Raw genomic sequence first — 13615 nt, 5'->3', positions numbered from 1 at the left:
TGAAAGTGGGGATAGCCATGGTTTTGAGACACTAAATGAGAACACGCTTGTGACTCTGCAGTGCCATATCCATGAGACTGTCTCACAAGCAAGAGACACAGCTGTGAGCAGGGCAGTTCTCCATGAGCAGAGGAGGCAGGAAACTTGTCTGGCTATATATAAATGGGCTGAGGCCCACGTGTTTGAAATTTACTTTGTCTCAGTGAGCAATTGTAGTTGTTGGGGAGGCTAATCCCATCTCTAGTGTGTCAACAGACTTCTGAGCTCTGTGGCACTCCTTAAAGGTGACAGGTGTGTCTGACTGAGGGCTTGAAGAGCATCTGGTGCCCAGTCTCAGTGTCACCATTAACGCTGGCATGCCATTTCACACCCCTTGCACTAGTTTCTTCGACTCTAATGTGAGGAGATATACTATCAACATCACAGGGATTCATAGTCTTATTTGTACAATGAGGCTGTGGGATGTGAGAAGCACTCACTCAACCTTTGGAATGTTTTGAATTTCTTGGGAGAAGAGACAGCTGAGCCATTAGACTTTCTTTGTAACTTTTTTCTTTGAAACGAATTCCTTAGTTATCTGTCTCGTGTGTGTGTGTGTGTGTGTGTGTGTGTGTGTGTGTGTGTGTGTTTAATTTTATTCAATGATTTAAATTTAATCAATGATTTTCAAAAATGACACAAGAAGGCAGCCTCTGAGGACCTTGTTAAAATGCAGATCATTTTAGACTGCCCCTAAAATTCTGATTCAGGGAGTTTGGGACTGGCTCAAGGATCTGCACAATTCTAGAAGCTGGTCTCCTATATGAGCACTTGAGATACTGGCATTCGATTCTAAAGCATACCCGAAAAGCTGTACCATAGAAGTGGCACAGGTAAGGGGTATATGCCATTTAAAAGATGGGCAAGAGGCTGGAGGGATGGCTTGGGGTTGAGAAAAAAATGCTGCTCCTGCAGAGTTCTGTTCCTAGCAGCTGGACAGTACAGCTCACAACTGCCTATAACTCTAGCTCCAGAGGGCTCCAACCCTCTTCTAGACTCCATGGGCATCTGCACTCACATATGCACACACCCACACATAGCTACATATTTAAGAGGATAAAAATTTTAAAAAAAAATAGTCAAGTCTGATTCTCCTTTAGTTTAAATTTTTCTTAAAACCTTAGAGCTGGACACATAAATGCTACAGAGCCTTTGAGCTTTTACTACTGAATCTTCCAGCTTGGCCAGCATCTCTATCTAGCTCCAAATGTACATAGTGTCTCCAAAGAACAAGTCCCCAAAAAGATGGAACAGATCGCATACCTTGAACACCTGGAACTGTAACGGAAATATCTCCTCTTCTGTGTTCAGGCTCTGGGACGTGATGGTAAAGGCCACAACAACATTGTTGCCAACCGTGGGCTCTTGAACACCAAAGAGATACTGAGTATCCCTCGCGTGTCCTCCTAGAAGAGAATGAACCATTGCTAGAGCTCAGAAACACCACAGGGCTCCCAGTGCAGCACGTTATAGACTTGGGTTTTAAAACTGGAAAGCTAAGGCCTTGGTCCACCAGAGCCACAAGTCAGTAGTTGTGAAACGGGTTCTTTAAATTCTGAGCCTCAGTCTCTTTCTCTTAAAAACAGAGAGGGGGATATTATCCCTACTTGAGCAAAAATGTCTCCTAAACTATAAATTCAGCCCCGTGTGTGTGTGTGTGTGTGTGTGTGTGTGTGTGTGTGTGTGTGTGTGTACACGTTTGTGGAGGCCAGAGGCCAATCTCAAGTTTCATTTCTCAGGTTCTGCCCACTGTTATATTTTGTTTGGTTGGTTTTATTTTGTGAGACAGGGTCTCTCAGTGGCCTAGGACTTTCCAGCAGCAGGGTAGGCTGGCTGGCTAGTGAGCCCCAGGAACCTACCTTTCTTTACCTTCCCCAGTACTGGGATTATAAGAGCCCACCATCATGGCCAGCTCTGAGCGCTATTTAGAAGTACAATTACAGAGTCTCCAAGTATGCATGGACTTATTGTTCTGGCAATAACCATGAGAGCCTTGAATGGCATCAATCACCAAGCACCGGTAAAGATAGCAGGAAAAAGGTGGTAGGATGGTGGTCTACAGTGCTTTTATACCCAAGCATGCTTAGTCAAGCCAGAGCCAAGAGGAGAGCTCACATGAAAACTACCAGACTCAAATGCGTAACGCAGCAGGGCAGTCAGGATCTAGATGAGCGGACATTCTTCGGAAGGTATGGGTCACAACTAGAGAGCTCTGGAGGATGAGTAGGGACACAGAAGATGATCACGGTCATGGCCTTGCTTTGATGATGATTAAAATGCATTTAGCAGCATAGAGCAGGCACTCAATTGCTGACTTCCTTCTCTTCCTTGTAAGGTATTGCTGTAAATGGTCTTGCTGTATAAATCTGGTTAGTTCACTAATGCACGTTATAGTCAAGGAAAAGGGCTTTTGTGGTGTGGTCAGGCAGGCACTGCTTCGGGAGATGAGTAAGTAAGAATGACTCAGCAGTTCCATTTAGTCTGCTCAGCCTCCTTGGTGATAAGGCTTTCTGAGTATAGTGATCAAAAGAGCCTGGAGATGAAGAGTGAATCCTACTTGAAGGTCTGGCTGGGGTCCTTCAAGAAGACCTTTCTGGACAGGTAAGCGTAAACATACATAGCCTCTTTTATGGAGGATGTACTAGCTCAGACCCTATACCACAGGAAACAGTTCCAATCATTGGCATCACAAAGGGAACATGATGGACAGTGAAGGGTACCTGCCGTCGCTAACTCATGAGCTGGACAGGACTATTTACCTTGTCTGGCTGGTGATTCTGTGGGCTCAAGGGGGCAAGCAAGGATTACTATTAATACTCTTTACCGCTATGGAGGCTGAGGACAGAGAAAACTGATATTCCCGGGCACAAAGCTAGTGTGTAGACATGACGATGGTTTAACCAGGCTCTGAATTCCTTTCCCATGCTCTTTCTGCAGCCTTCCCTCCTGTCTTGGGTGTTTACTGGAGAGCAGAGAGCCAGCTCTACACCCTAGATGTGGGTGGAGCTGAGTAGCAGGACCTGCAGGGTGTGGAAGCCAGGAGAGGTCATTACCTGGCCCACCCCTACTAGCAGCCACTGTCCTCCTTTGCTTTCTTCATCAGGCTAGTGGTCTAACCAGAGGGAAGAGTCAGAGATAAGTCAGGGCTGACCACCTGTCATGTTTCCCGAGATCACTTGGTTCTTAAACATCATTTGGCGCCATCTCTCATTGGGTGTGACTCCATGATCTGGGGTTATGGGGATTTGGTTACAGATGAACAGGCATGAGAAGTTCTCTTGGAAATCTTGACATGACATCCTGTGGAAAACAGACACATGGCCCAAGTCACCTCTGGCTGTGTCCCCAGGTTTGGCTTCCTATCACTTCTGTGCCTCTCCAGTCAGCAGAAGTGCCTAGGTGTTGACTTACCATAGGCCTACCCAAAGACCAAAGTCTATCTCTGGCACATTCGGTGTCATGCCCTGGGAATCTCCTCCCATGCTTGGCAGGGCAGTGGTAGAGACAAGTCTGGGAATTGTGTCACCTGGAAAAACTACTTAACCAACCCAATAGTCCAACTGAATCCTTTTAGGATCAGTGGAACAGAGGCCAGGCTCTCTCCATACTTGGCCCATTACCCTATCAGCAATCTTGCCTTTCCTGATTGCAAATCCATTGCCAATGTCTCTAAGAAAACCCATGGATGCCACAGCAAAATCCTAGCCTTGTGCGGGGATCAAAATAGAGATATTGGGGAAGATTTGCCTTTCTAATTGACACTTGTCTCTCTGATTCTTAGTAACCACAGACCTAGGCTTTCTTTATTTCACACATGGTAAATTCCTTCTTTTTTAATTATTTAAATTTGTTTTCATACAGTGTATTTTGACCATGTTCTTACCTCTCCTCCAACTCCTCCCTACTGCCCTACCCACCCGACATCATGTCCTTTCTCTTTCTCAAGAAAAGAACAAAACAAAAAATGAAAATCAAAAAAGACAAACTAAAAAAAAAAAAACAAACAAAACCAAAACCAAGCATGCTAAAAACTAGAGTCTGTTGATCTACTAATTCTTGTCAAGTGGCTGCACTGGAGCATGTTTGATATGCCCAGAGACACTCCACTGCAAAAAACAAATATTCCCTTTCCTGGCAGGTATTAATTGCAAAAGGTTTCTTGGTTAAGGGTGGGACTTTGTGTCCACTTCCTCTTCTCAGTGTTGGGAGTTTGTCTGGTTTGAACCTGTACTGGGCTTGTGTATGCTGTCTTAGCTGTACTTTCTCAAGTTCATTTCCTTTCTCCTATTCTCCAGGGAGCAGCTGAGGTCCCAGCCAGGCTTATTTTATAGATGTGTCCTGCTGTTTCTCTTTGTTTTCATATATACATGCTATATCTCACCAAATTATGTCACCAAGTAAACCAGAGAACTCTCCAAGAAATGGTCATCTTCTAGAAGATGTGCACATAAGGCATGGCATGTGTTTTCAAGTTACTGAGTCTAGCTAAGGACAGTAATATCCCATCCAGGGCCAGGCTGGAAGATTCCCTTCCAGTTACACTTTTGGGTGTCTTTCCAAAGCAAACTGGAACTGCTGAGTCCCTACTTGATAGAAACCAGAGGTGACAATCAGGCTTCCAACTCCAAACCTCTGAGAAATGACCTTTTTACTGTCAAGATATCCAGGAGATCCCAGTGTCTCATTTCCACGATAACCTTCCCACCAAGGAGAGAGGGCATCACCACCTGCCGTTCAAAGCTGTTGTGCCTTGGTACAGAAAATAGGTTCCCTCTAAGGAGGTCTTTTCACCACTGATTTCCAACCTCACGAAAGTTTAAGGGAAGCCATTGAGATGGAGGGCTTGGGAAATGAATACTTCAAACATCCTTAATGAAGGATAAGTACCAAAACTCGCCATCATCCTTGTTTTCATACAGCTGGCTTTTCCGAGGGTCATGGGTTTCCTCCCACTCCTGGGACCTGAGGATGGAGAGAAAGACCACAGAGTAAGACCTCTCCCACACCATTGCAAGAGGTCCATGGTGACCTCAAGTCACCTGCCAACTTTTGTGAAACTCTAGAATACCCGACATCTGTCCTTTAGGATCTGGCTTTTCCCACTCAATATGCTAGTCTCTAGTTCTGTCCATTTTTTTTTTTTCATGCTAAAAGCATGTTTTTACTTTTCTTTCCAGCCGAATAAAGCTCCATTGTGTCTGTAGACCATATTTCGTTCACCAACTTACCTGTTGGGGGCTGCCTGGGCCGATTCCATCAATTAACAATGGGGAAGGGGAGGGAGAACATGAGAGGGTAATAAAGTGGGGGGGGGATGACCAAAATACATCGTATACATGTATAAAGACACCACGATTTATACAATTAATATATACTAATAAAAACTACCTGTCTTTAGCCTCCTTCTTCTTCTACTTCCTCCTATTACCGAGCTTGAACACAAGAGCCTTTTGCTGTCTCTACTTCCTGACAGTCACCAAATATTACTCATTTATTGACTCTACTTCCTAGGCCCATCTCACAGATGCCTTGGTCCCACTCCTCTGTTTGTTACCCTAGTTCAGCCTACCTTTCCAACCCTCAAGGACGTGCCATTGATCTCCCTGCACATAGTCCTGCCCACTTTTCCTACCCCTTCTCCACACAGCCTCCGAAACAAGCCCTCCAAAGCAGGCGCTTGATCATGTCACTTCCCTGCTTAAAACTTGCTGGTGGCATCCGGTTACTGCCAGGGCAGAGTTCAGACTCCTTAAGAAAACTGTGGCCTCTGCCAACCTCTCCAGGTTTAGCTGGGCTGCTCCTGCTCCACCCCCACCTCTGAAGATCCTCTTCCAGCAATCATTGATTTCCTTAAAGAGGGTAGCCCCTCCCCCCTCCCCACACACTCCTCTTGGCTTTCATCACAGTGATGCTCCTGCATCAGGAACACTCCGATCCCTGCTAGCCTGCTACCTCTCATGACTCTTTTCACCTAAGGGATACTCTTCATGAGAAGCCTGACTAATGCTCACATGCTCCTACTGAGACCTGGCCCTTCCTTTGGGCTCCCGTACACCTAGTCCTCTGTGTAGCTATGCCTCCATTGCTTTGTCTTTCTCTTTTTAGGCTCCAGATGCCCAGAAAGCAGTGGCTTTGCTTTCCACAATACTATCACAGGCACCTAACACATACCGTGACCCGTACTCCACGCAATGACTTTTGTCTTTTTTGCTTAGTTAGCTATACTACAGAGATGATGCATTCCAGAAGCAAGTTCTGGGGTGTGATGGGAAAGAGACCCTTCTAGGCAAAAGACAACAGCTGTTTCTCATTCAGCTTGTGCTTTGAAGGAGAGGCAAGCTCCCGGTTCCAGGCCCCAGAGGCCTAATAGTATAATGAGATCTTTCCTATAGAGGAGCCTGTATTGAGAGCCCGGGTCACCTTTGTGTCAGGACAGAGACCACCACCCAGGCTTCCGGCGGCTGGCTGGAGCAGTCAGATGTGTTATTGTAAAATGGCAATTTTATAATTAAGCGATAATTACATTTTCTGCAGTGTGTAAGGGAAAATAAATGTAGTGTAAATCAATACGCTATTGATTCATGCAAGTTTGCCTTTAAGTGTGTGCGACTGAAATTTCAATTATGGCTGAGATTAAACCATCCGGTTCTCGCCATCCGTCTCCATTCCTAAGGAGTAGGGAAGAAATCGACCACCTGCATAGAGACAGTGATTATGCGGTCCCCACCACTTCCTTCCAGCCTGGTTCTGGCGAGAGGGGGCTGACACTCAGCCAAGGGACTTGATCCTATAGGGTTGAAACTGCTCTGTACACACACTCCTGTTTGGGGCCTCCATCCATGCTTATTCCTGTAGGGTTTGAATCCAAGATTCAGGCTCCTTTCTCCCTATCCTTGCTTCCTCTGCCATAGCCCAGCAGTTTCCTGGCTAGGGAAAGGGGCCCTGCCTCACTTCTTTCTGAGGCATACCCTATGCCTCTGTCACAGGGACACCTCCTGTTCATTGCCATCTGTCACACTTTCCCTAATATGTCTACCCACAGGACCTTTTCCTTCTCGGAACTCCAATGTCCCTTGTGGCCTGCATTGGTCACAGAAGACACAAGGGAAATATTAACCATTTTGAGTCGATTGTCTGCCCTCACCTTAGGGAACCTGTTGTCAATGCTCTGACTTATTCTAGATCTACCTGCCAATCAAAATATCCTCTGGGCCACATTCAACAGTTTGGTGTTCTGGGCATGGAGAACCGGGACAGCCAGAGGTTACTCAGATTTACTTCAGACAAAGTAAAGGATAATCCAGGTTGGGTGGCTGGCACAGGTGTGTAATCTTAGCCCCTCCAGAGGTTGAGGCGAATGGGTGGCAAGTTCAAGGCCAGCTTGGGTGACAGAGTGAATGAAGCCTAGACCAAGCGGTAGAGCAAGACCCTGCCTCGAACAGATAATCAAGAGGGTCGAGAGTGTAGTGAAGTGGTTAAGAGCTTGCCTGGCGTGCACGAGCCCGATGCTTAATCCCCAGGATGGAGGAAGGAAGAAAAAGATAAGTAGGAATAGAGGCAAGAGCAGAGGAGAAAGAGCACACAAGGAAGGCATTGTACAGGTTGGGGAAGCTCACGGGCGCATGTTTCCCAAGGTCATTTCCCTTCTCCTCTCTCCAGGGAGCATCAAAGGTTCCAGCCACACTTGTTCTATAGACCTGTCCTGATGTTTCTCTCCTTTCCTTTACCCATCCATCCATCCTTCCTTCCATCCTTCCTTCCTTCCTTCCTTCCTTCCTTCCTTCCTTCCTCCCTCCCTCCCTCCCTCCCTCCCTTCCTTCCCCTCCTTCCTTCCTTTCTCCTTCTCTTCCCCCTCCACCATACATTCACACTATTTGCTAAGTGCCCATCCATGAGGCCAGGGACACACCAGCTCCAGGGCCCACAACGACTCAAGGGGGTTTGTCTCAGCTTAGCCCAGGGAGTCCCACTGGGGTGTTGGTGGCTTGTCCAGTCACACTGGCTGTCTGCATGCGACTTCCAGAGCTGTTGTGAAAATCAACCCTATTGATTTTCACTACTTGTTGGGTCTTGTTCTGTTTGTCTGACACACTGCATTTCCTTTCTGATCATGCTCCCATCCCCAACTGGCAATGAAGCTGCAGTCACTGTGCTCTGATGCCTTTTAACAAGTCTGCACAGATCCTCAGTGGAATGGAACAGACCCAGCCCCCCTGGCCATCAAGAGAAGCAAATAAAGTATTGCTGACCCTCTGGCCTTCTCGCTTTCAGTCACCAAGGCACTGGGGTCTGAGGTGGGAGGAAGAAAATCCAATGGGAGGAACAAAAGACAGACAAACACTGAATCTTCTCTCTCACATGTGGAAACAAGATATTTAATTGTTCATGGCAGGCAGTCGGGTGCCAGAGGTCAGGCTACAGCAGCTGAGAATGACCATTCCAGCACCTGGATGAAGTTGCTGAGTACCGAGATGCTCATCAGGGTGTTGGAGACCTAGCTACTCAGCAACCCCCATCATGAGGCAGGTGTACTGCAGGCACGTGGGTCCACAGAGTCCAGGTCAAGTGCCAATTGAGCATCTGAGTCTGCTCGGTAAAGAGACTACCCAGATCATGGTCTCAGTTCCTCAGCTCTACCTGGCATGGAGCCGACCCCACTCTGATCCTGTGGGCATCATCAGCATCTGAATCCAAAGAATACCTTCCAAGAAGGATGCTTTTATTTTCTACTTATCTTTTCCCAAGGGGGAAGCATGGTTCCCATCCTGCCTCTTTACTCTCTTTGTTAATCTTGGGTATGTGAGATCTAAGAGACGTCTGGGAGACAGACACTAGGTCTTCCCATTTGTGTGTGTGTGTGTGTGTGTGTGTGTGTGTGTGTGTGTGTGTGTGTGTGTGTATCACAGCACCTACCTCACCCAGTGCACATTTTATCACATGCACATAGTAGGTGTCTAATAAGTGCCTGGAAAATGATTCCTGGGAGTGTAAGTACACCCACAGCCATAACCAGTGATGTACTGGCCAGGCCCATAGTGAAGACTGCAGTGGGCTGGCCAGACCCTGCCCAAGTGCTCAGTGAAGAATCAACATCTGCCCATGTTTTCAGTACTCATACCCATCTCTCCAGCGTCCTTTCCATTCTGTGTTGCCCCAGGGGTTCCAAAGGCGGATGATTTCTTCCCAGCCCCTCTGGTACTGAATCTGTAAGGAGGAACAGAAAAAACAACCATCAGGGCTCTCTGGCAAAAGTCAGCAGAGACCTGAAGTATGAATGCAGCTCCTTTTTTTTTTTTTTTTTTTTTTGCCTCCCAGGACTAATTTAACTTCTGACCTCATTTGGCTGCAGCCAGGAGAAAAATGAAAAGAAGAAAAAAATCAATGTCTCTCTTGCCGCCTGCATGGAGCTGGAATGAGAGAGGGAGTGGGGGGGGTGGATGAAAATGACCCTTGTTTTGCTCAGCCCCCAGCAGGTGCAGGGGTAGCTTCATCATGTTGGGTGCTGTCTCCTGGAGCAGGGTGAACTCAGGTTTAACCGCAGACACCTAGCATGGGCTGCTGCATTTGGCTTTAGGGGAGATAGCTTTGTGGTCCCCTGCCTTGCCTAATCCCTCTCACAGAAGGTATCTCCACCCCACCATACAGCCTGCATCCGTGCTAAAAGCCTTCCAAAGGCTGCAGTACAGTCTCGTGAGGAGGCTGATATGAGCAACCCAAGGGCATCCCTGGAGCTGGGATAGCCAAGGCTAGCCTTCCTCATTATCCATCTTGTCCCTGACCAGACACCCCAGTCTATGAGAAGGTGGACTCTAATAGCATGAACCACCCTTCTCCATCCCCACCTCCAACATGTAGGGTTTCACTTGTGCCGTGGCGTTAGAAGGCAGGGGCTGTGGGGATGTTACAACAGATAGCAACAAACCAGCCAGCCCACACTTCCGGGAGCCAGGAGCCCTCAGCCTGGAGAGAGGGACTGAAGCATGATTGAGTTGTAGTGGGGCTATTGATCCATGTTAATGCTGTCTAAGGAGATGGAAGGTCTAGGGAAGGAGGGAGCTGCCCGCTGACTCCATGGCAAAGGCGGCTGAGAAATTCAACAGCCTCTCACTGGACAAGGAGAAACTGTACCGAGGCCCCAGCTAAGTTATTCTCAGGTCTCTGGGGTGGGCATTTCTACAATCCTTGTCTTGCAGAGGAAATAACAGAACCAGAGAGGTAAATAAACTTTCCCAAGACCACCGAGTAAGCAAGCGGCAGGCCGAGGGGAAATTCCCATTCCAGCTGCTGTCAATTCCCTAGGCCTCGCTCTAAATTTTGCAATCAGATACAGAAAAAGACTCCTTGATGTGGCTGTGAACTTGGCCTCAGATATAACCCTTGAGTCACCTTGCTTAGGCCCACGTGATCACTCACAGATACGCTCTGAAGAGCGGCATGGTACAGAGCCTGGACCTTGACTTAGAAAAGGTCTTTTGCTTGTTTCTTTCCAGGTCTGCCCAGTCTCTCACCAGCATTCACTGGAAGGCTTGCAGTTCCTCCAGAGGGCATAGGCTCCTGGCACAAGCCCAGGCTCTCATCCTCTCTGACCTGCCCCAAGCCTCCACTCAGGTGCCAGCGTTTGCTGGGTACCCACAAAGCAGGGTCACGTTGTGAGCCACAGAGCTTCATGAGCGCCCCCTTTTGTGCCCAGTGGAGTCAGGGGCTCAAGTTGGGCCTAGGGAGGAGAAGTAGCCAGTGATTCAGGAGGGCTGAAAGCAGAGCTAAATGAGGCATGCAGATAAACACTCACCCCTTGGCCCAGGGGAGTTGCCAGCAGAGCTAGGTGCATAATAAAAAATGCCAATTTCATTTATCTTCCTGTCTATGTCCTGCCTGGAGGGAGGATGAGCAGATTAAAAAGCATACTACATTTACAGGCTGGTTTAAGCTTAGCACTTGTGGCTCAGAGTTATAGCCTTCTCGTTCTGGAGGGGGAGGAAGCTTCTAGCAAAGTCAAACCCCTGAGCTCTTGTGTCCTTTATGACCCTGCCCAGTTGGTACCTATGTAGTCGGTGGCCAGGGATGCAGAGGTCACATTCAAAGCTAAGACTATGGGTAGGGATACAAATGAGGTGGCTCATGGCTTCACTGCTCCCAACAACTCTCTTGACCTTGGTCAGCCTACTCAGCAAAGGTGTCCCTGGACAAGAGGTAGCCCAGGTTATCTGTCCAAAATAGCAGCTTAGATGTATTTTACTGAATGAATGCTAGTTCCGTTGGCTATAAATAGCTCTACTCCAGAAAGAGTGGTTTCGTTGTTAATGGTTGATTAAAACCAAGTAGCACTATAGAAGGTGCTCTCAGAGCCTTTAAACTGTGAATGTACATTCCATCTGCAAGAGGCAGAAATGAGGAGATGCATTCTCCAAATGTATTCACTTCCACAGAACACCTCCTGAAGGTATCTTCTGTGATGTGACACCTGCTTGGAAAAGCAGGGGAGAATTATACAGGCCATATGGCTTTGATCATCTGTCATCCAAGGTCAGGTGCTCTGCTCAGACCTCTCTCTCATCCCATGCTCACCACAGGTAACACTGATTACGACTCTCTTTCTCCAACTCTGCAAGCACTATCAAAGTCTTGTCCATCTAGACACCCAGACGGCATGGTTAAGTGACCACAGCTGCCAGGTGAGATAAAATCCATTTGCAATCCTGAGACTTGTCCACATCTGGGAGAGTGGGGCTATAGGAAATGGAGTGTCTACACATGGCCAGTGTGATGATAGTACCACTGGCTTCACTGACAATCCCTGGAAGAGGTCAGAAGAGTAGAACAGAGGGTCTGGTGCACAGTTCGGAGGACTGGAGTCTGCAGCCATTATGACCTTGCTCATAGAAATGACTTCTAGGACTCTGTCATATATTCTGTGATAGGGGAATAACAATGTCATCTTCTTAGGACAAGGGAAAATGCATTCATTCATGCATGCAATTGCATTCATCTATTCAACAAGCATTTATTAGACACCTACTGTCTTCAAGTATATTGATGCCGATTTACCATTTTGGAGGCAGACGGGACAGAATAAGGCCCCCCATGCTGTGAACTATGACTTGACAGAATGGGGTAACCAGCTTTAAGTTGGTGAATGGGAGAGACAGATTGGCACAGAAGAGTTAAGACAGGTTGAGAAGGCCACAGAAGGCACTTGGCACTCAGCATTCCTTAGTTTACAGGCACCTGTGAGAGATCTGTCCTGGAGTTTGGAACTCTCTCTTCGGATATGGAAGCTGTGCTTGACCTCAAGAGTAGTGGGAAATACAGTTACAGGGAACACTTGTAGGGACCCCTGGGAGGTCAGGAAATGCTGTCACTGCACAGCTGTTTGCTGACTGCAGGCACAAACGGGGGTGGGGGGAGACAGGTGCCAGGGAGCTATGCCACAGGTAGTCATCTTGATGACTTTCAGACAGGTCCTTCTCCCACCAGCTCACAGCATCTTCATTTCAGAATGGAGGAAGCTGGACTTACCTAGTGCTTTCCAAATGGATCACACTTGATCCAGGAACCACACACATTTTCACTCACTTGTAGTGAGTTCTATAGACTGCCCTCCTCCTTGTGGAGTCAAGTTGCACCTGAGCAGCTGGAAGCAGCCACGAAGTGCACTTCACTTCCCAGCCTCCTTTGGGTCACTGTATGGCTGGGGGATTAAATGTTGAGAGGAAAGACAGAGCAGCAATGAAGGGTAAGGTTTTCAGCTCTCAGCTATTGCTCTGACCTCTTGGCTTTTAACTCTGCAACTGGCTCTGTGTTTCTTATTTAACAAGATGGTTATATCTACACTAATGGGCTGTGGAGTGTGTATGGGTGTGTGTGTGTGTGGGGGTGGGTGGGTCTCTTTCTCATTCTTGTCCACTATGGGGAGTAAAGGGTGACCCTTGGCCTCTTTCTTTTCCCAAGCTGGGAAACAAGGGTACCATGTATTTTGAACTTACAGATAGAATCCCATGTTCTGGATGTCAGAGTTACCCAGTATGGTGGTTTGAAGGAGAATGGCCTCCCACAGGCTCATATATTTGAATGACTGGTCCCCAGTTAGTGGAACTATTTGGGAAGGATTGGGAGGTGTGGCCTTGTTAGAAAAAGTGTGCCAGTGGTGGTGGGCTTTGAGGTTATAAAAGCCTCTTTCTTTCTTTCTTTCTTTCTTTCTTTCTTTCTTTCTTTCTTTCTTTCTTTCTTTCTCTCTCTCTCTCTCTCTCTCTCTCTCTCTCTCTCTCTCTCTCTCTCTCTCACACACACACACACACACACACACACACACCACACATACCCCACCCCCTCTTGCTCTATCTGTGGGTCAGGATGTAAAGCTCTCAGCTACTGCTCTAGCACCATGACTGTCTGATTCCCACTATGGCGATTATGGTCTAACTCTCCAAAACTATAAGCCAGCCCCAGTTAAATACTTTCTTTTATAAGAATTGCCTTGGAAGCTGGGCAGTGGTGGCTTACACCTTTAATCTCAGCACTCTGTGAGTTCGAGGCCAGCCTGGACTACAGAGTGAGTTCCAGGACAGGCTCCAAAGCT

General features: G+C 47.5%; 1 protein-coding gene across 1 annotated transcript in view; it reads right to left on the bottom strand.

Annotated features, from left to right (window-relative positions):
* Window positions 1-13615, bottom strand: part of Capn13 (calpain 13) — a 63150-nt gene that overhangs the window by 19653 nt on the left and 29882 nt on the right. The window contains exons 8-11 of the mRNA XM_036171422.1: window positions 9158-9243; window positions 4927-5001; window positions 3194-3339; window positions 1303-1445 (exon numbers count right to left, since the gene is read on the bottom strand). Coding sequence (XP_036027315.1) covers window positions 1303-1445; window positions 3194-3339; window positions 4927-5001; window positions 9158-9243 — 450 coding nt within the window. The remainder of the gene's footprint in view (window positions 1-1302; window positions 1446-3193; window positions 3340-4926; window positions 5002-9157; window positions 9244-13615) is intronic.

This window comes from Onychomys torridus, chromosome 21, assembly GCF_903995425.1.
Source record: "Onychomys torridus chromosome 21, mOncTor1.1, whole genome shotgun sequence".
NCBI classification, from domain to species: domain Eukaryota; kingdom Metazoa; phylum Chordata; class Mammalia; order Rodentia; family Cricetidae; genus Onychomys; species Onychomys torridus.
This window is presented reverse-complemented; position numbering and strand designations above follow the sequence as displayed.